The 20,201-nt window shown below is 39.2% G+C and overlaps 1 protein-coding gene across 2 annotated transcripts in view; it reads left to right on the top strand.

The window, feature by feature from the left end:
* Positions 1–20,201, top strand: part of NR3C2 (nuclear receptor subfamily 3 group C member 2) — a 343,432-nt gene that overhangs the window by 148,623 nt on the left and 174,608 nt on the right. For both annotated transcript variants that reach the window (XM_077770731.1, XM_077770725.1), the window contains exon 3: positions 18,747–18,886. In XM_077770731.1, coding sequence (XP_077626857.1) covers positions 18,747–18,886 — 140 coding nt within the window. The remainder of the gene's footprint in view (positions 1–18,746; positions 18,887–20,201) is intronic.

Below are 20,201 nucleotides of genomic sequence, written 5' to 3'. Positions count from 1 at the left end.
AGGTTGAGTCTTAACCTTGCTTGAAACAGTATGCAAACAAATGTAGTCAGTTACCTTAGCTAGAGTATAAGCTGCCAATACTCTTGAAACCATTTATATAAAAGAGAAATATATTACTGGGTTGTGATATTGGTGATTGGTGTTATAACTTAGTAAATTGTTTCAGTCGTGTAAAAGAAAAATAGTAAAATGATTGCCTTCCCTCATACCTCTGTGGAGCATTACCCCAAGTTTCATTTGAACAAACACTAGGAAATTGCAGTATAGTTTTGAATGATTGAAACTTATTTCTCAGGAACAGCCTATTACTAATTGTGGGAAAGGGAGGGTGCCCATATTCATCTATTTTCATCCAACTCCACTTGATAAACACCTTAATGGAACTGTTGTTACCAGACTGTGGTCCTTTATTTAGTTTTGGGTAAGGTTTGCTAAGACTCTACTTCTCATTAGGAAGAAGTCCCTGCCCCAGTAACACTATCGTGCCATTACTTGTTTAACTCTCACACAAGGTCTTTTAACCTTCTGCAACTGCGAGTAATAAGAGTAAACTCTCCTATCTTTGGCCTTTTCATTAGTATGTTCTGGTTCTGCTTCAAGGTCTATAAAATGCGGACACGACCCAGTACATCAGACTTGTATTTTTAAAACAATAAACCAAAACTAAAAACAAAAACCAACTTTTAAATATATCCAAATTAATCAGAACCTGCACTTACTGATTTGTATGCAGAATTCAAGTAGTTACTAGGGAATTATCAGCAAAATAGCACCTCCCTGTGCACACTCCCCCTACCTCCCAATCCAGGAAGTGTTCTTAGGTCCGACATTAAGGCTGCCATAAAATGCTCACAGTGAGGATTCCAAAGCTGTGAGGTGAAAATCTTCATTAGGTTCACTATAGTTTGTATATTTTAGAATGATTTTAATACTAGTTTTAAGGAAAAGAGCAGAATGATGAGTAATACTCAAGTCATATCACATTTCATAAAACAAATTATCCCATTTGTATTACAGTCACATTTTATATTAATCATACTTAATGTGCTTATTTAAATAAGCCTGTGGTGAAATATTTTTCCCCATTTCAGGAATTGAATTAGAAATTTGTTCAGAGTGTTTTGTTATCCACTGACTCTTGGAAGGTCCACATTTTCTTCCTATTAATTGTGTGAATTGCATATGCCAGTGTCAGTTATTGTCATTATATTTCATTTTTATATGGTTTATAAAAATTGGGCTTTATCTACTTTATTAAAAAATACAATGCCTCATAAACTTTATTTCAAGTTTGGAAATAAAAGTAGATAAAACTTTTTAGCTTAATTTGAGACTGCAACAAGTTATTTTCTTACCCTGCAAGTGTAGAGTAGAAAATTCCTTCTTCTGTCCTAACCAGTCCTTTCCCTACCTACCTTTAATTTCTTAACACTTACCTTTTTCTGATGACCTTTCCATTTAACATGGCTGCTATTATTTCAACTAATAAATAGTCCTCTCTGCTCAGAAGATAAACAGTGAACTCGGATACATCCTTCAGAATTATTTTGCCTCTATCACAAATTTATTTCTACCGTTATTTTCCCGTTTCTTTCTTGGAAATGCCTACCATTTTTAGGCAACTTTTCTGACTAAGCTTGTATATATCCACCTTTCTAGGACTCCAATAAATTGCCGTTTGTCTCCTTGAACACCATCTGTTCTCAACAGAAGTTCCCTTAAAATACTTACCATATTCGGAAAATTGATGCTGCTTCTTAGCTACCTCAGATTCTTTCTTTCTTTCTTTCTTTCTTTCTTTCTTTCTTTCTTTCTGTCTGTCTGTCTGTCTTTCTGTCTTTCTGTCTGTCTGTCTTTCTGTCTTTCTGCCTTCCTTCCTTTCTTCCTTCCTTCCTCTCTCTCTCTCTCTCTCTCTCTCTCTTTTTCTTTCTTTTTTTCCTTTCTTTCTCTCCCTTTCCTTTCTCACCTGCGTTAACTTTACTTTTTTCCCCACGAACTGGCTTTCTTTTACCTACTGAATGTGCTGGCCTGTTTTTCTTTGCACATGAAGTGGTCTGGGCAGAGCACACCCAAGGCCCAGGGTGGGGCTTCAGTGTGCTGGGCAAGCTGGGGAGGCTCCCTGCGGGAGAAGAGCTTTCAAGTTTATCTGTCTCCAGCACTGGTCTCTGTGTCTGCCCCCAGCTCTACCTAGCCTAGGCTGTCTCTTGCCCAGGAGCTTGACTCTGTGCTTCTGCCCAGATGGTCCTGATTCTGTTACCTCATTCTCACATTCTCTCATTCTTCTCTTTTGGCTTCCTGATAACTGTCATGCCTCAGCCCTGTGCTCCTTCTCAGGTGTACACATGGGCTCTTGTAAGTTGTCTTCTTTCTCTGTCTCTCAGTGTTTTGGGATCACAGCACCTCGGAGGCTGAATCCCTTTCTTTTCTGGGTCTTTAAAAATGATCAGATGAGCACTGAGTGTTATGTGGAAACAAATTTGACAATAAACTATTAAAAAAAAATAAAAAAAAAAAATTCAAGTATAGCTTTTGACTCCCCTGGAACTAATGTCTAAAAAAAAAAAAAAATGATCAGTTTATAGAAGTCTTTCTCAATTAAGGGATGAGGTGAAAGGTCAAGATGCCATCTGATTCCTGAACATTATTTTTACCGTATTAACAAAAGTATATTGCTGACCATATTCTTCAAAGCATGGTGGACTTTGCCTCGATAGAAATACAGATATGTACACACATGTGCTTTATGTTTTCTATGTGTGGAAATATTTTAATCTGTCTCTGCCAGAGAGTGCATGTAGTATATGCATTGTTTCAAATGCTAGACAGAATATTGGTATAGATTTCAAAATTTATATTGCAAGCAGGTGTTGATACAGTTTTAGTAGAGGACATAGCAGTGTCCTTGAAATCAAGTCAGGACATCTAGCAGTTTTAGTTCTGTGACACTGAAATTAAACCTAGGAGGTTTAGTGCATCTCATTTTAGGCATTTCCATATAATAAGATAGAGAAAGGCCGGTCACCCTCATGTCTTTGGTGGTAGGGTATCAGGTTGGTATCAGTTGACTGTCCTTCTGTTTCTCATCTGGTAGCAGTATAACGCAGGAAGATGTTTCTGAAGCAGAGTAGACCTATGTGTCTTCTACAGTGCTTCTTACCTTGTTCTGTTACAACAGAAGGAATGCCCTTCCTTGACTTCTTCACCATCTTTTATCACTATTTATAGGTACACTGAAATCCTTTTTTCCCCCACCACAAACTCCATTGGAACTACTTCTGACCACTAAACAATGTCCCATTTGCTTTGATATCTGTGCCCTTTGCCTTGTGTTAAAAACCCTTTTCATCTTTTCTCAGATCTTTCCCAAAAGGAAAAACCCAACTTTTAAAACTTTTGAGAAAAGCCTCTGTAATTGCTTTTAAAAACATCAGGAAAATTTTGATGTTAAGTTAACAATTGTCTTTAACAAATGCAGATTTTTTTGAAACCTTGGAAGCTTAAATCTTGCATTAAGGCCGGTAGTAAATAGGAGTACCTTTTCATTTGAGCAACTGCCATATTTCATTGAAAGCAAGGAAGACTGGTATGTTTACGTAAATAAATGCCATGGGTATTTACACAAACACACCCAGGACTTAGCAGTTCAAGTATGGATCCAAATTCTGTTTATGACTCAGTACTCTTGGGAGGATTTCCTAGAATCTCTGCGATTCACATCTCAGTTATAAGAAGTAGAAGTCACATTGAGTTAACTGAATCTAGAACTGTCATTTTACTTTTCCTTGCTTTGAGGAAGGACTATTTTAAACAGACTTGATGTATTTTTTAAAAGAGGAAAATAATAGAAAATTATTTCAGAATTTAGTATGCATATTAATATTTCTTCAGTTTCCAGTAGAGATTTATCTGCACCGCTGGGCCCACCACCTCCATTCTGGCACTACAATATGGTATCCAAATGGCAGGAACGTTAGTGTGTTTGGTTTGCTGGTATGTGTAAGCACAGTGTCTGGCATATGCTAGGTACTCAGCAATGGCATTGGATAAATGCTGAGAGGGACAAACAGTTGTTCATAGCACAAAACTATAGGCTTAGAGAGCTACTTGGAGGTAATTCTCCCTAGTCCTCAGTCCCAGAATAGCACCAGAGGTAAGATGAGGAAGGAGGCGGGAGCAGCTGGAAGGATGGTGAGCCCTGATTAGTTCTCCCTTCTTGCATTCCCAACTACTGGCAAGTGTCTAAATGGCCCTTTTACTTTAAATGTAAATATTTAAAGAATTTTAATGTCTGCTGTAGTAAGGATCAAGTATACCCACACCTCTGATTATAGTGGTAGCCATTTTCTCAAAGCCAAAATAAGTATGAGAGTGGAGTTGGGGCAACAGGAAATGGGGACAGAGATGAGAAGAGAAAGTGGTAGAGAAGAGGAGGAAGAGGCAGAGTATTTGGGGGATTTTTTTTTTCTTGATTTGTCCTTAAGTGTAGGGTAAGGTGCAAAATATCTAGAAAAGATGGTAATTAATGAAATAATATAACATTTTTATGTACTCTTGCATTGACTGCGTGGAACAGTGCTAATTCAGTGGCTGTGTGTTATCACTCATGTGCGCATATAACCTTAGCTAACCAATGAACAGCCTTTCTGCAACCTTAGGTTTCAAATATTTTTAGAGAGAGGAAACAGCCCCAAACTTCAAACCCTAAGAAAAACAAAAACCCAAAGAAAGTACTCAGGATTCTGTCATTGTTCTGTTCATGCCAAGTCAGGAAATGAGTTGTACATAGCATTTTCACTTAAAAGTAAAAGTAATAAAATCGATGAGAAAAAAATGAATAAAAGTGTATTGCAAGAGACTTGTAAGTCTTCACTAAAACTGGTGGAGAATGTGGCAATGGAGGGAAACTTAGCAGTCTGGGGATGGGAATAAACAGTATCTAACTTCATGTCAGTACTTCTGTGTGTTACTTTGGAGGCCGAGGGCCACCATACTTAGTAGAGTGCTGTTGCCCACATGATAGTAAGTGATCATTTTATAGAGTTGCAACTGCTGTCTTATGGCAGACCTTGGTTTTATCACTAAAACCAGAGGCCATGCAACCATAACAAATTCTGGGTTTTTCAGGTCAAAACCCGTTGAAAAACAACTATTTCATATGGCTTAATCCTACAAATTGCGCTTGAGTGGGAGAATTTAGAAGAGAGTTCTATGGAGACCTTAAAGGTGAACACAGGCAACTCTTGATGGAATAGAACAGCATTAATGCATCAATCTAAAGAGCCTAGGGGAAAAGTAGAAAAGGTGTCTCTGAGTTACTCTGCAGACTCCACCATCTAATCCTGCCGACTAGTGCCTATGGTTGCTCCCATTTAAAGCCTCTGCTTTTTTCTTCCTAGAAAATTCTTAATGAGAAATACCTTGAAGAGCAGCAAATCATGACACTGCAGAAGATTTTTGCATGTGTGTATATGTTTTTCCTCTTTAATGTGTGTGTTCATGTGCACCGTATTTTCAGAGCTTACCAGTGAGGCTGGTCTATCCCAAGTAACATTTTGCAGTGTTGACCAAATCATTCTATTTGGTGATGCCTGCCACCAGGATCCAGGTACCACTCACACTGCCTTTCAGCACAGTAAGGACAGCGTTGCTCTTCGTGTGTGTGTGTGGTTATCCTGTCGGCTTCCATAAAGAAAACCCCTGATGACTAGAAACATTTATTCATGTTTTGGAAAGGGATATATATTTTTACCTGTTACAAGCTAATGTGTGATTAGGAAAGATTTTTTTTCTGATACCTTACACCTTTACTGAAAGATCATCTCGGAGTATTAAGCTGACCTGAAAGCACTACTGTTATTTAAAAATAATAGAATTAGCCCTAAGAAAATATGTTTATTACTTGGGAATTTTTTCTCAACTTTTTCTGATTCTCAAGTGACACCTCTTTGATGATTGAATAACTGAAATGTTAAAGAATGAATTTAGTTAATCCCATTCATTATAATCATTCTTCAGGAATTTTGATTCCTGAAGATGCTAATTTTAATATTTTGAGGGGTAGTATCTCTGCTCAAAGTCAGATATTGAGTAGATTTAAAGTAAATATGGCAAGATGTCATTTCGGTGAAAGTACTATGACATTGTCATTAATTTGTAGATTTTGGAATGAGCTTCTCTAAACCTATCACATATACATTTATGAAATAATGAAGTCTATCCCTTTATCGTACATGAAACAACTTAGTGTAAGACAAGTGATGTGAGTTCATACAAACAGGCCCTGTAATATTATGCACACGTCTTGCATAATAACAGTGATAGTGGAATTAAATTGGTGAATCAGAGGCAATACCAATGGCAAGGAAAATGATTATTTCTAGAATGTAAGAAAAACCATTCAGGGAAAAAGTTGTTTGGAGCTTTGACTCATTTATTAAATTTATAGAAAGAAGCCATATTCTATTGCCCAGAAAGGCCATGGTGAAGCATGTTTCACATCAACTTTTTGAAAACGTGGTAAGCAACACAATTTGATCAGTAGTTTCTAAATAACTCAAGTTCAATGTCCATACCTCGATTCAGTACCCATTAGTGCTAAGTGCCTCATGCCATCTGTATCAGCATCTAAGTCTGCATCTTAACATAAGGATAGTTAACATTCAGGGGGAAAAGTTAAACCATGTGTACTATATATAGTATGTTTCAAAAGCAAAGTTACTGTAATTAAAAACACTCAAGCATTTTGTAGTAATCTTCTTAAAACCCACTTTATACACTCAAGCAAGCATTTAGGGGTAATCTCTTTAAAACGTACTTTATAAAGTATTGACCCACAGATGATGTAATAAGTTCTGAAAAGATTCCTTTCCAGAGAATTCTAGATAACTAACTTATGATATATATAAATATACTCACATATGCCAGGCCTCACAGAGGCAAAATAAAATGTGGAGGCATCTTTTTTAGCACATATATTTGGTCATTGTCTTAGCAACCCATTGACTGACATATAAATACATGCTCAATAAATGTTTCTAGAGATAATTTGACATTAAATCTTTTTAGAGACTCTGCATGTACCCAAGTATATTATACTACCAGGTATAGTTTTATGACAAGGACGACTTCCCTGATTATGGAAACTCCTTAATAGAAAGATATGGAATGCTTTTCACTTCAGTATGGCTTATATGCGCAAATTTTAAAGTTTATTTATTTATTTTGAGAGAGAGAGAGCGAGCATGAGCAGGAAATGGGGAGACAGAGGGAGAGAGAGAGAGAGAGAGACAGTCCCAAGCAGGCTCCCTGCTGTTAGCACAGAGCCCCACGCAGGGCATGATCTCACAAACTGTGAAATCATGACCTGAGCCAAAACCAAGAGTTAAATGCTTAACCAACTGAGCCACCCAGGTGTCCCTGTATGCATCTTATATATGCATAAAAACGTCCATCACTAAGGTCAGTGGTATCAATCATGACAGAATCCCAGTGGTCAACCTTAATTAAGTCTTGTTCTCTTGGTGGCATTTGACACTGCTGACCTCCCACTGATTCTGCCCTTCCTTTGATTCTTAGACTGTATTATCTTGTCTTCCTACTTCTTTGTGTACCGCCCCTAGCCCCCACCTCAGATTTATTAATGAGTTCATCTTTTCCTGCCTAACCAAAAATGTTCATTTATCTATAGATTTCCATATATAACTTTCTTTTCTCCTCATTTCAACTTCTCCCTGGGGGAATTCATTAATTGTTCCATGAATAAAATCTAGAGCCCTTGCTCTCTAAGAATAACCTATCTTTTAAGTTACGTTGCACCCTTGAATGTGTTTTTTATGCTTATACTATCTAGTACTGGTCCTTACGTTTCTTCTAGTTCATCAGGTCTTCTTGCTTTCATTGTCTGCATTGTACCCATTAAAAATTGTAACCTAGTCACTTTTATTATGACCTTTCACAGATTTTTGTACCACCTCCATTTTCCATGCCATGTTTTCAGTTGTTTACCAGATGTTTCAACTCTTTGCCCTACAATCATCTCTAACTATTTAATCTAGTTTTAGAGACCCTCCATGGCTTGGGCCATTTTTCACGCTTATCTCTAGAATATGTTCCTGGAGTTTGGACCCTGGAGCATTTTGCCATTGTCTGGACTTTTTTTTTTCTTTCTTCTTGGTGTAGCTCATTTTTGAATTTTGATTTATTTTTAAACCATGGATGATTCTTATCGTGTAATGTCTTTAATATTTATCAATCTCCAGGTCTTATCTACCCTGCTCAATTTTAAACTTATTGAGACTAGAAGCCATTTGTTGTCTTTGTATTCTCAGAAGGACTGTCACATAGCTTGTAGTTAGTAAAAGTCATTTGATTAAAATGATTCATTAATAATACAAAGGCCTATAATTACATTTGGCTGTTTTCTTTGTTTTGTTAGAAAATACATTTTAATTTAGTTTTAAATATTTTTGCCTATTTTCCAAAAAATAGATTTTGCATATTTTGATCAAATACTAATTTGTCTAGCTCGATAAGGGGGAACAAATTACTCACATGCCCTCCTAACATAGATCTTTATTTTTTTATTATTTTTTAAATGTTTTGTTCATTTCTGAGAGAGAGAAACAGCGTGAGCAGGGGAGGGTCAGAGAGAGAGGGAGATACAGAATCCGAAGCAGGCTCCAGGCTCTGAGCTGGCTGTCAGCACAGAGCCCGACGCGGGACACAAACCCACGAACTGTGTGATCATGACCTGAGCCAAAGTAGGACGCTCAACTGACTGAGCCACCCAGGTGCCCCCACAGATCCTTATTTTTTTTTTTAATGTTTTATTTATTTCTAGGAGAGAGAGAGAGAGAGAGACAGCGTGAGCAGGGGAGGGTCAGAGAGAGAGAGAGTCACAGACTCTGAAACAGGCTCCAGGCCCTGAGCTGGCAGTCAGCACAGAGCCCGATGCGGGGCTCGAACCCACGAACCACGAGATCATGACCTGAGTGAAAGTCGGACGCTTAACCGACTAAGCCACCCGGGTGCCCCTCACAGATCCTTATTTTTAAAGTGAAATTTGGGGCACCTGCCTGGCTCAGTCAGAAGAGCATGAGACTCTGGTTCTCAGGGTTGTGAATGTGAGCCCCACATTGGGTGTAGAAATTACTTAAAATCTTTTTAAAAAATGAAATTCTACATATAGTAGTGTGGGCTTCAGTTTGTTTTGATCCAAATTATTTCTCTCTTTTTTTTCTTTGAGACCAATGTCGAGATTATTTTCTGCTGTGCCAAAGCTATGCTTTCTTGATTACGATTTTAAGTATTGTATTGGCAAATTTCCTTCACTCAAATGAAATTTAGAGTGTAGAAAATACATACCTCTTCAAACAGACTGACTCTAATATTATTAATGGTATAAACTATTGTGAAAACAAATAAAAAAGTAAATTGGAAGATACTAATCAGCCATGGCTGTGTTTTAAATTTTAATTTCCTAATCTAGTTATATCCTTGAATTTTCTATATATAATTTTACTCATAATTTTTCATACAACTGAAATTGTAAGATGGTATACCAATTTTTAATTCCTATCTGGTGCATTATGAATTGTGGCTTAAGAGGATAAACCCTATTTAGTGATGAATTATCCCCCAAATATTAAAGATTCATTTATCAACAAAGATAACACCATAAAAGAAAATATACCACAAGAATCACTCCCAAATATTCCCCCTAAATAATGGGAAAACTAGAATGAGATATCTCAGGTTGAATATCGTGATTCAAAATATGTGCTTATTGGAGCGCCTGGGTGGCTCAATGGGTTGAATTTCCTGCTCTTGATTTTGGCTCAGGTAATGATCCCAGAGTCATGGAATCAAGCCCCGTGTTGGGCTCCATGCCAAGTGTGGAGCCTGCTTAAGATTCTCTTTCTTTCTCCCTCTCCCCCCTGCCCTGCTCATGCTCGCTCGCTCTCTCTCTCAACAACAACAAAATATATATTATATATATTTTTCTCAAAACAAAAGGAATTAGTCCACAAAAAGGGCTTTTTGTTTTTGTTTTGCTTATTTTATGTGTTGGGGAAAATAAGATTTTAGTAAATAAGCTGTTAAAGGTTGATTTATACTCTTGAAATGGTTTTCTTTTTTTTAGTGTTCTCTAGATTCTTATGTTTCTTAGATTTAGTGTTCTTTATATAAAAGAATATATATTTGAATTTCTGTGATTGTTTATCCTAATGATCTAATGTGGCTGTTTCCAACTTGCACATTACAGACCTGAGAAATACTTAAATCCATATTCACACAAAACACTACTGGCTGTGCAGTAAATAACACAACATGGTTATTGTAATACCATTATTTTATAGTATATTTAAAAAATTTTTTAATGTTTTGAGAAAGAGGGAGAGAGAGAGAGAGAGAGAGAGACAGTGTGAGTAGGGGAGGGGCAGAGAGAGAGGGAGACACAGAATCCAAAGCAGGTTCCAGGGTCCAAGCTGTCAGCACAGAGCCCAACGCAGGGCTCAAACCCACGAACTGCAAGATCGTGACCTCAGCCAAAGACAGATACTTAACGCCTGAGCAACCCAGGTGCCCCTATAGTATATTTTTAAAAAACTTTTTCTTTTTGCTGCTTACCAATGTTATACCTGCTTACAATTTTTTTTATGTCTTTATTTTATTTTGAGAGACAGACACAGAGAGCGAGTGGGGGAGGGGCAGAGAGAGGGAGACACAGAATCTGAAGCAGGCTCCAGGCTCTGAGCACAGAACCTGACGCGGGGCTTGAACCCACGAATTGTGAGATCATGACCTCAGCCAAAGTCAGACGTTTAACCAACTGAGCCAGCCAGGCACCCCTATGCCTGCTTATAGAAATTAAAAGCAATACATAAGAATATAATATGAAAAAGAAGAATTATTTGTAGATCCACTATTGTGGCAGTCACCATTAAGAATTATAGATCCAACAGTAATACTGATTAATCATTACTATAACACTGAAGATTCATCAGTGTTCTTAATGTGCTTACATATATGGAGTAATATAAGGTAGGAACTTTGTTATCACTGCTTTAAGGATGAAGAAACTGGCCCAGAAAGATTAAGGAAACCTGATATGGATCACTCCCTGTTTTTCCTATGAGTAGACTATCATTTAATTTAATCATTATTATATTGTATACAAAAATAGACCATAACGTACCAATACTGTCCTACTATGAGATCCAAAACAAACTCTACCTTGCTAACCTTCTCTTTATCCCAATATACATTAATAGCGCTAGCATCCAATTATTCTATAAATCATGTCACTGCTATCTGTGTAAAAACAAAAGTCACTTATCACTGCCTTTACTAATTAAAGCTTAATCTGTAGAAACAGTTATCCTCTCCTGGCTGGATAATTACAGGAGTTTCCTTTGCTCTTCTCCCTGGTCTCAACACCACCCCCTCCTCTGGTCCATTCTCCACACAACAGTCCAGTAAGATGTTTAAGTGTCAGTCAGATCACGTTACCCTCTTGCTTAAAACATGTCCATATTCACATCACCCTGATGGCCCTTAGAATAGTGTTCTGACTCCTCACCATAGCCTTTCAGGCCCGTGTTCCATCTCCGCCCTCTTTTTGGGCCGTCCATCCTGTCTCCCATCTTCCTTTCTTCCTTGTTGCCTGAATTTCAGCCACAGTGCCCTCCTTTCTGTCTCTGGAAGGGGTCACTTTTATTCTGTCTCAGGGACTTTGCACTTACTTGTCCCTTTGTTTGGCATCTTCCCATAGCTAGCTACTTTCTCATTTTAGTCTCCCCAAAGATGTCTTCTCAGGTTACCTTCCTAAAGAACCCTGTGCCTCACCACCCCATCCAATCTGTTTGTCACTTTCTTTCTAGCACTTATCACTTTCTGAAATTATTTTCTTCTGTATTGTCTACCTCTCTTATTATAGTAGAAACTCCACAAGAGTAGGAACTTTCTCTTACTCTTCACAGTGGTGCCTACAGTAGGCCTTCAGTGAATCACTTAATAATAATTATTATTAAATTGAAGAATAATTTAAGCACACCAGTATGTTCATATAACAAGGATACTTACTGAAGTATTGTTTGTATATTCCTCAGAATTTTCACCCTGCTCTAGAGAGCTGACCGAATACTGGAATTGATTACCCATGGAAAAAATGTTTTCAGCAGTTGGAGGTGATGGTAGAAACATATAATGGATTACATGGCAGTACAGAAGATTGGTCGGTTAATTATATTGAGTTTAAGAAATGAGACAAAGTATTTTCATGTGAGGAAATTCCTATCACTGGATACTGGATCAGTCACCACTGTATTGTTATATAATTGTTATAAAGATGGGGAAGGATAGTTTTACATGTGGTAATTCCTGGAACAATGTGGTGCATTACAGTTTCTCCGTGAGCTGGTGTCTCTAGTCTTGTTTTGATCAGTAAAGATTATTTTCTTCTCCTACAGCTTCTTCCTAAACATCCAGCCATTTTGGGGAAAAAAATAGCTCCAGTGTTTTTGATGATTGGCTAAATTATCCTCTTCCAAATGTCACCAAAATTAACATGCACCTTGAACCTTTGGTGAATCTCTTCAACCTCTTCACTGGGTCATTAGAATTACTATATTTGGTACTAAAACCAGCTGCATCTCACTTATGTTTTCCTAAAAGACAAATTTCCGTTTGTCTTTACAAATGGAAATATAATTTTCACTGATTTCTGCTTTACAATATTTTAACATTTGTATGAAATCCTATGAACTAACTACCTTTGTTGATTATAAACTTCTTTTAGTGAACATTGTTTCTTTGATTACTAAGACCAAAAATGATCACTTTGGGTAGTTTTTCCCAACATGTCAATATTAAAGTGTTTTTAGGGGGTAAAATACCATTTTAATGCATAAATTTATAAAGAAATTTTAACCAAAACCAGCATAGATAAAATCATGAAGATATAAGAAAGTTTTAAGTGCCGTAAGAATTGCTGTTCTAGAAAGAATACGTTTTTACATGCACATGCTTTTTTCCTTGATCTAGATTGCAAAATGGTTGCTAGTGGTGTATAATACATTGTCTTTAATTTGAGCTTGAAATTTGATTTCTATAAAACTTGATCAGGATAGGCTGTCCCAGTTTATCTTTTGTATGCATCTTAAAAGGATATCTTAAAAAGAATCTTAGAGATTTTCTATTTAACCTTTTCGTGATGAAACTTATCGTCCAAAGAGAGGTGGTTTTGCTGTGGTTTTTCACCTGGCAAGAGCTGAGCTAGAACTGGAGCTGAGAGCCCCCTGCCTGAGCCTCTGTCCCCGCCTTTGCCCCTGCATATTTGACCCTACAGTGTGGGCCTCACATTCTGTGTAGATTCCTTGTACGTAGATTATACTGTACAGTTGAATTCTGATCTACAGAATCACTGTGTAAACTTTGTATTTTAATAACACTCTATGTCTAAGAAGTGAGTTTCAGGTCTGCCCCCCGTCATTCTCTCCCTGACTCTCGTCTTCCCCTTTTCCTTCCCTGCCCACCCCCTTCTGAAATGTAGTGATATATTGCTTAAAACTAGGTATGTAACTTCCCAACATGTGCCATATTTCAGTTTCAAAGATCACCCCATGACAAGGTGAGTACAGACTGGCATTTCCCTGACCCATCCACACTCTGTGGCTTGTCTTCTGTGTTAATAATGCATATGTTTGTGAGACAGCTGGCTGAGCTTTTGAGAGAAGTCTGTGTCCCTGGATGTTTTTTTTTACTCCCCTGTGCAAAGCTAAATGAACCGCATGGGAATTGAACCTATAACCTTGGCCTCATTAATTTACCTTCTGTACAATCGCCTTTTGGAAATTTATGTTCTACTGTAATGAGATTAGGAGTGCGGTTTCATTCATTCAATAAATAGTAGCAATCCTCCACTAATGGCAACAGGGCGCACAGAAATGCACAGGACAAGGTTTTTGCCCTCAAGGGATTAGGATAAGTGCGCAGGTCACTAATGTGAGGCCCAGACTGGTGCCTGCTGAAAGAGGGGGTGGGTAGCACAGTGCTGGGGTGAATCAGGGGTGGGAGAGTGGTGCTTGCAGCTGGGAGAACGCTGGGTCTCCTAAAGGATGGATGTGCTGTGGGGACTGTGAGCAGGGGTGAGGAAGCATGGCTGTGTCAGTGCCGGTGTCTGCACCAGCAGGGATGTCAGTGTCACATGGCCCGCATGAGGCTGGGCATGTGAGAGGACCTGCATGGGAAGGTTGAAGGGGAGAGGACTGAGCTGCCCCACCGAGGTCATCGTTCACAGGGGTGTTGGTGGGACAACAGTCAGAGTAATGCAGTCAGAGCTCCTAAACAGGAAAAGTCATTTGTCAGCCACTGTAGAAGGAATTGGGAGGAGAGGCTGGTGACAGGGACGAAGCCTGAGAAAGTGAGTGACCTGGGCCTGAATCCCTGTGCACAGTGGCCGGTGAGGCGGAACAGCAGACCTGGTAACTGTTAGATTTGTCAGTTAGGAAGGAGTCCAGGGTTTGACCCTGGGAGGCTCTCAGATGGCAGTACCCTTCCAAAAGCGTGCAGAACACAGAGGCAGAGATGTTGTTCTATAAAGGAAGTGAAAACAGGCCGTTGGACATGGGGGGAGTGGTCGGAGCCAGATGGGAAGATTTGGGAACTCATTCACCAAGAGAGCTGTTTGAGCCGGCAGAGTGAATGAGATCATTAAGGGATAAAGTACAGAAATAAGAAAAAAGATGGCCAAGGGTCGAGTTCTGAAGAAAAGCGACATTGATGATCTAGAAACTGAGAAAGGAGCCTGAAAAATAGAGGGGGCGTATTAAGGAGAACGGGCTGAGTCCTGTGTTACAGAAAGCCAGGAGGCAGAGGGCTGCTGAGAGGCGTGTACAGGCAGATTTGCGCGTGTCATTGAAAGATGGTTGTGAGCAAGAGGGGCAAAGAATTCAGGTTTGCTTTAGTTTTATAATGAATCATAAATTTTGTAATTTGGATTTCACAATGCATCCTTTTTATGCTAGACTGTCTCTTCAGCTTTTCTTAGTTTGGTCCCACTCCATACTTGTCATTCTCAAGACTGTTGAAAACAAATCTCATCCCTTTATATAAGGACTGCAGTAGGACTTTAGACTTGATGATGGGATGGGTTTTATGGCGTTGGTTGTGACAGTGCCAGTTATTCAAAACCAGGCATTCATTCAAGTGCTGACTGGGGACCTGCTCTGCACCAGGTGCTAGTCCAGCCCGTGGACACACGATCATAAATAGCGGAGGGAGATTCTGGCTCCTATAGAGTTTACTTTCTTGTATGGATGAGAACGACAACGAACAGAGCACAGAGGTAAAGTGGACAACATATCAGATGGTACTGTGTCGTTCCAAGAGGAAAAATAAAGCAGAAAGGGGATATAGGGTCCTGAGGAAAGGTATTTTCAGTAGCGTAGTCAGAGAGGTGTCATTTGGATAAAGCCTTGAAGGAGGTGAGGGAGGAGATATCTAATCTGTAGATATCTAGGTGAGAGGGGAGAACAAGTGCAAAAGGTCCTGAGGTAGGAGCATTCCTGGTGGTTTTGGGGACCTCTGAGGAGGTCAGTATTGCTGAAGTGGTATCGGCAAGCAAGAGAGGTTAGAGAAGTCTGGGAGGCAAGATTTGGCCCTGTGGCAACATGGATAATTGACTTTTCCTTTGAGTGTGAGGGAAAGCCCCTGGATAGTTTTGAGCAAAGGAGCGAATAAAGCTCATCCTGGCTACAGGGGAAGGAAGGGGGGACAGGGAGAAACAGGAAGATCACCTAGGAGGCTTTTGCAAATCCCCAGGAGGAGATGTTGATAGCTTAGGCTTAGTGGCATCAGAGGAAGTGTGGGAAGTGAGCAGAATCTAGATGTATTCTGAAGGCAGAGTGAATAGAATTTAGCATATTGGATGTATGAAGAGAGAGAGAGTAAAAAGAGAGATGAGTCCAAGTTGCTGTATTAGTTTTCTAGGACCGTGGTAACAAAGTACCACAAACCCAGTGGCTTAAACAACAGAAATGTACTGTCTCACCGTTCTGAGGACCGAGGACCGTAAGTCCAAGATCAACGTGCCATGAGGATTGTTTCCTTCTGAAGGCTGTCAGGGAGAATCTGTCCCACTCCTGTCTCTAGCTTCTGCTGGCTTTCTGACAATCTTTGATGTGAATTGGCTCGTGAAAGTATCACTGCCATTACCTTCGCATGACATTCTCTGTGTGTGTCTGTGTCCTCATTTCCACTTTTTAAGAAGGACGCCAGTCATGTTGAATTAGGGGCCCACCCTACTCTAGAATGCTCTCACCTTAACTGATGTATCTGCTATGACCCTATTCCCAAAAGAGATCCCACTTGGAGGTTCTAGGGGCTAGGACTTCAACACGGGAATTTTGGAAAGGACATGGCACAGCCCATTACAGTTGCCATTAACCGAGATGACAAAGTCTGTCTGTAGGAGGAGCTGGTTTGGAGGCAGGGAGATTCAGCAAAGTTACAGACGTGTTAAGTTTGAGGTGCACCTCAGACCCTCAAGTGAGTGTGTCAGGTAGGTGGATAAATGGGACAGAAATTCCAGGAGTTGTCTGGGCTGGAGATAAACATGTGGAAGTCCTGGGCATATCGATGATATTAAAGCCAAGAAACTAGACAAGATCACAGAGTGAGTGAGTTTGGCAAGAGGAGGAGGGTTACAAAAACTGAAGTTAAGAGGTGATTAAGTTTGGGGACCAATGCTCCCCAGAAATGTGAACTACAAGTCCTACCTACGCTTGTAGTTGTGAAAATGCAGTCACATGTTAGCAATGTTTGTAAGTTGCGTTCTAATTGTTTACAAGGTTGTGATATTTCCCTGTGAGAAATAAGAGAGTAGGACAGATCATGGGTTGAGTTTCACTGATATGCTGAAGAAGTTACTGGTGCTGAAATGGAATGTTTTGAATGCCATAAAGAAGTCAAAGGACACTAATAAAAATAGTAAAGAGCACTTTTCTCGGAAGGAGAAACAACTTTGGAGAACATTGTTGCAGTCCTTGATTTAAGAAGTCATTTTCTAGAAAGTCCGTCATGCTGCAGTGCTCCAGCAGCTGGATACTTGGTTCCTTCTTCTGTGGTTTTTTTTTTTTTTTTTTCCAGAGAGCATAGTGAAAACATCTTTAAAAAAATCCCCAGGACAGAATTAATCATGTTTTAGTTAATTTGGAAAACAGAGGAAGCATCACCGTGGCATCACCATTCTAGTCTCCTCATGTGTTTTCTTTACGTCTTTTCCCCACATTCCTGCCGTTTCACATGGAGACAGATGTCGTGACAGCAAGGTAGTGGTGGTGACACACGACGAGTCTACTCAGAGTCTTCTGAACACGTCCAGCTGGCATTGTCCTGAGCCACTGCACCTTCTGCTTCCCCTGCACCTTTCTTCGTCCTGCTCTCATCCTGTTGTGCTTCCAAAATCAGTTCAGTGGCCACCTTCCAACTGGCATATTCCCACCCTTCCTAGTGTGTACCACCATATTGCCCTGCACCGTAGCACTTGCTGTAATCGTTCAGGTCCCCACTCACTGAAGGACAGAGATTGGGTTTGGATATTTATTTCCTCAGTACCTTGCACAGGTGTGGGTACATATTCAATAGGTGCATGCAGACCACAAATGAATAACGTCACTTTCTTTGCCTGCTCAGAATATCTGTTACTGAGCTCTGATTCCTTATTAGAATGTAAAACATTTGTGTTTAAACTAGCACAGTAATGTAGAATATATCACTGTGTATATGACAAGATTCCCCTTTAAAAGTATTCATAGAGGGGCGCCTGCGTGGCTCAGTCAGTTAAATGTCCTGCTTCAGGTCAGGTCACGATGTCATGGTTCATGAGTTCAAGCCCCACATTGGGCTCTGTGCTGACAGCTCGGAGCCTGGAGCCTAGAGCCTGCTTCTGATTCTCTGTCTCCCTCTCTCCCTGCCCCTCTCGTGTTTACACTCAGTCTCTTTCTCTTTCAGAAATAAATAAACAATAAAGATTTTTTAAAGTATTCCTAGAGATTTTTGCTTGAAGGGTTAAATTTGTCCCTAAAAGCTGATGCTCAGAACCCTTCAGTTTCTTACCAGAAAGAGACCTGAGATATTTATTATATATGGCTTTATATATGGAATTTGACTGTGTCCCTTCAAATTAGGAAGCAAAATGAAGTGATTTGAACATAACCTATATAAGGTAACATGGAAAAATGCAGAAGCTTGGAAGGGTAAAATTGCTGGCAGTAAAGGCAAGAATTTTTACATTTTGATAAGTGGATTGTTTTGGAAATGGGAGAGTTTTTATCTGGCATAATCGAGATGTATAATATGAGACTAGGTGAAGAGAGTCAAGAAGTATTCTAATAGCTCTTTGATGTCAAAAATAGTTCCATGATGATGCAGCTCAAGATTCTTCTCCTACCTACCCACCTAGAATACAAATAATTTTTTTGGTCAACTTTCTCAAAAATGGGGGGGGGGAGTATTTATGTGATGATTGTTTCTTGGTATTGAGAAAAGGCTTTGCTACATAGAATTCTGGATAGCATTACTCCACTGATAGGGATTTACCTTCATTTTCTTGGTCACATATGTGATGGGTAAATACTGAATTCATTTATGGAACCATGAGTATTGACAAAGTGTGAGCTAAACTGTACAGCATATCAAATTTGCTATTACAGCATATTTATTTAAATCTCAATTTCTTTCCCCAGCTCTACTTTACGAAGTGTTTCTACTGGATCTTCAAGACCTTCCAAAATTTGTTTGGTGTGTGGGGATGAGGCTTCAGGATGTCATTATGGGGTAGTAACCTGTGGCAGCTGCAAAGTGTTCTTCAAAAGAGCAGTGGAAGGTAAATGTTCATGTGGGTGTTCCTTTTACACGTTTTCTTTCCTGGTGCAGAGTTTACTTGCATAGTTAACTCTAAATCATGACTGGGAAATAGATCAAAAATACTTTGATGCAATCTGCCAGTGATAAACAGTAATAATGTCTTATCTAAAATCCACCTGGAGATTTCCACCGAGCACTGTTGAATGGGCAGAACTTGAAATTGGAAATGGAGATCCGTTGGAAAGAATTTTTTTGTTTTTATCGGTCTTTGTTTTTCAGTGAGACTTAGAAAAATCATTTTACATAAACTTAATTTGCATGATGTGCAAGAGCATTTGTACTAGGCACACATAGAATGTGTCATGTCTTTTCTGTGTCTCTGTATAAATATATGTGTTGGTGGCAAATTGAAATTTTAATATCAAGATTGTGTCTGTGACTTAAGTTGTGTTCCATACAGAATAATTTCGTTGAACAGTTGCTTCAGATTCCAGGGCCCTGCTTCAGTCCTACCGTTATTCTAACTGAAGGTTTACAAACTAGTACATTAAATTAAACATTTGACTGAGATTCTATATGTATATTTAGGCTAGCTTTTGTACTTCCTAAGGAGAAGTAGTCTTTTAGATTGTTTTTGCTTTCCTCCATCCTCACTTATAAGCAATTAATTAACATCAGACTCAGATGGTTTTATTAATGTTGACTATATGACTGGCTGAAGTGTAGAATTTTTGCTCTTAGAAACAGAATTATTGTATCCTTGATGCTTATTTTACCAAGGAGCTCAACACTAAGACTCTTGCAGGTTTATTTCTCAGGGCAGTTTTCTGGGGGATCAATCAGTGCTTCAGAGACCTAAGCGTAAAGCACTTGAATGTTTCATCCTTGTTTTGCTGGTGACCATGAGGAAGCTGGTGTCCTCAGTTCTGAGTGAAAAAGCTGACCAAGTCGTTATTTCTGTGCTTCGGGGATTGGTTTAGCGTTATTTAATTAATATTACATGATTTTACATTATTTACACTATTAATTATTTAATAGCCCTGAAACCCAGCATTGAATTGGTAATAGGAGTTCTGTATTTCTTTCTCAGAATATGGGCTCCTGGTTACAGGTGACAGAAAATTCAACACAAACTGGCGTAAGAACCAGTGGAAATTTATTGGTGCACATGACCGTAAAGCCCTAGCATAAGCGTGACTTCAAACAAGCCATGGTCATAAACCAAGGTGGTTAGAACTCAATCTCCTTCTCTCTAGTGTTTGAGTTTGCTCTGGCTCTGTTCTCATCCAGGTTCTCTCATGGTGATGAGATAGCCACCAGGACCTCATTAAAAA

This window comes from Crocuta crocuta, unplaced genomic scaffold (assembly GCF_008692635.1).
Source record: "Crocuta crocuta isolate KB4526 unplaced genomic scaffold, BGI_CrCroc_1.0 scaffold345, whole genome shotgun sequence".
Classification (NCBI taxonomy): Eukaryota; Metazoa; Chordata; class Mammalia; order Carnivora; family Hyaenidae; genus Crocuta; species Crocuta crocuta.
Note: the sequence above shows the minus strand (reverse complement) of the source record. Positions and strands in the feature narration are given on the sequence as shown.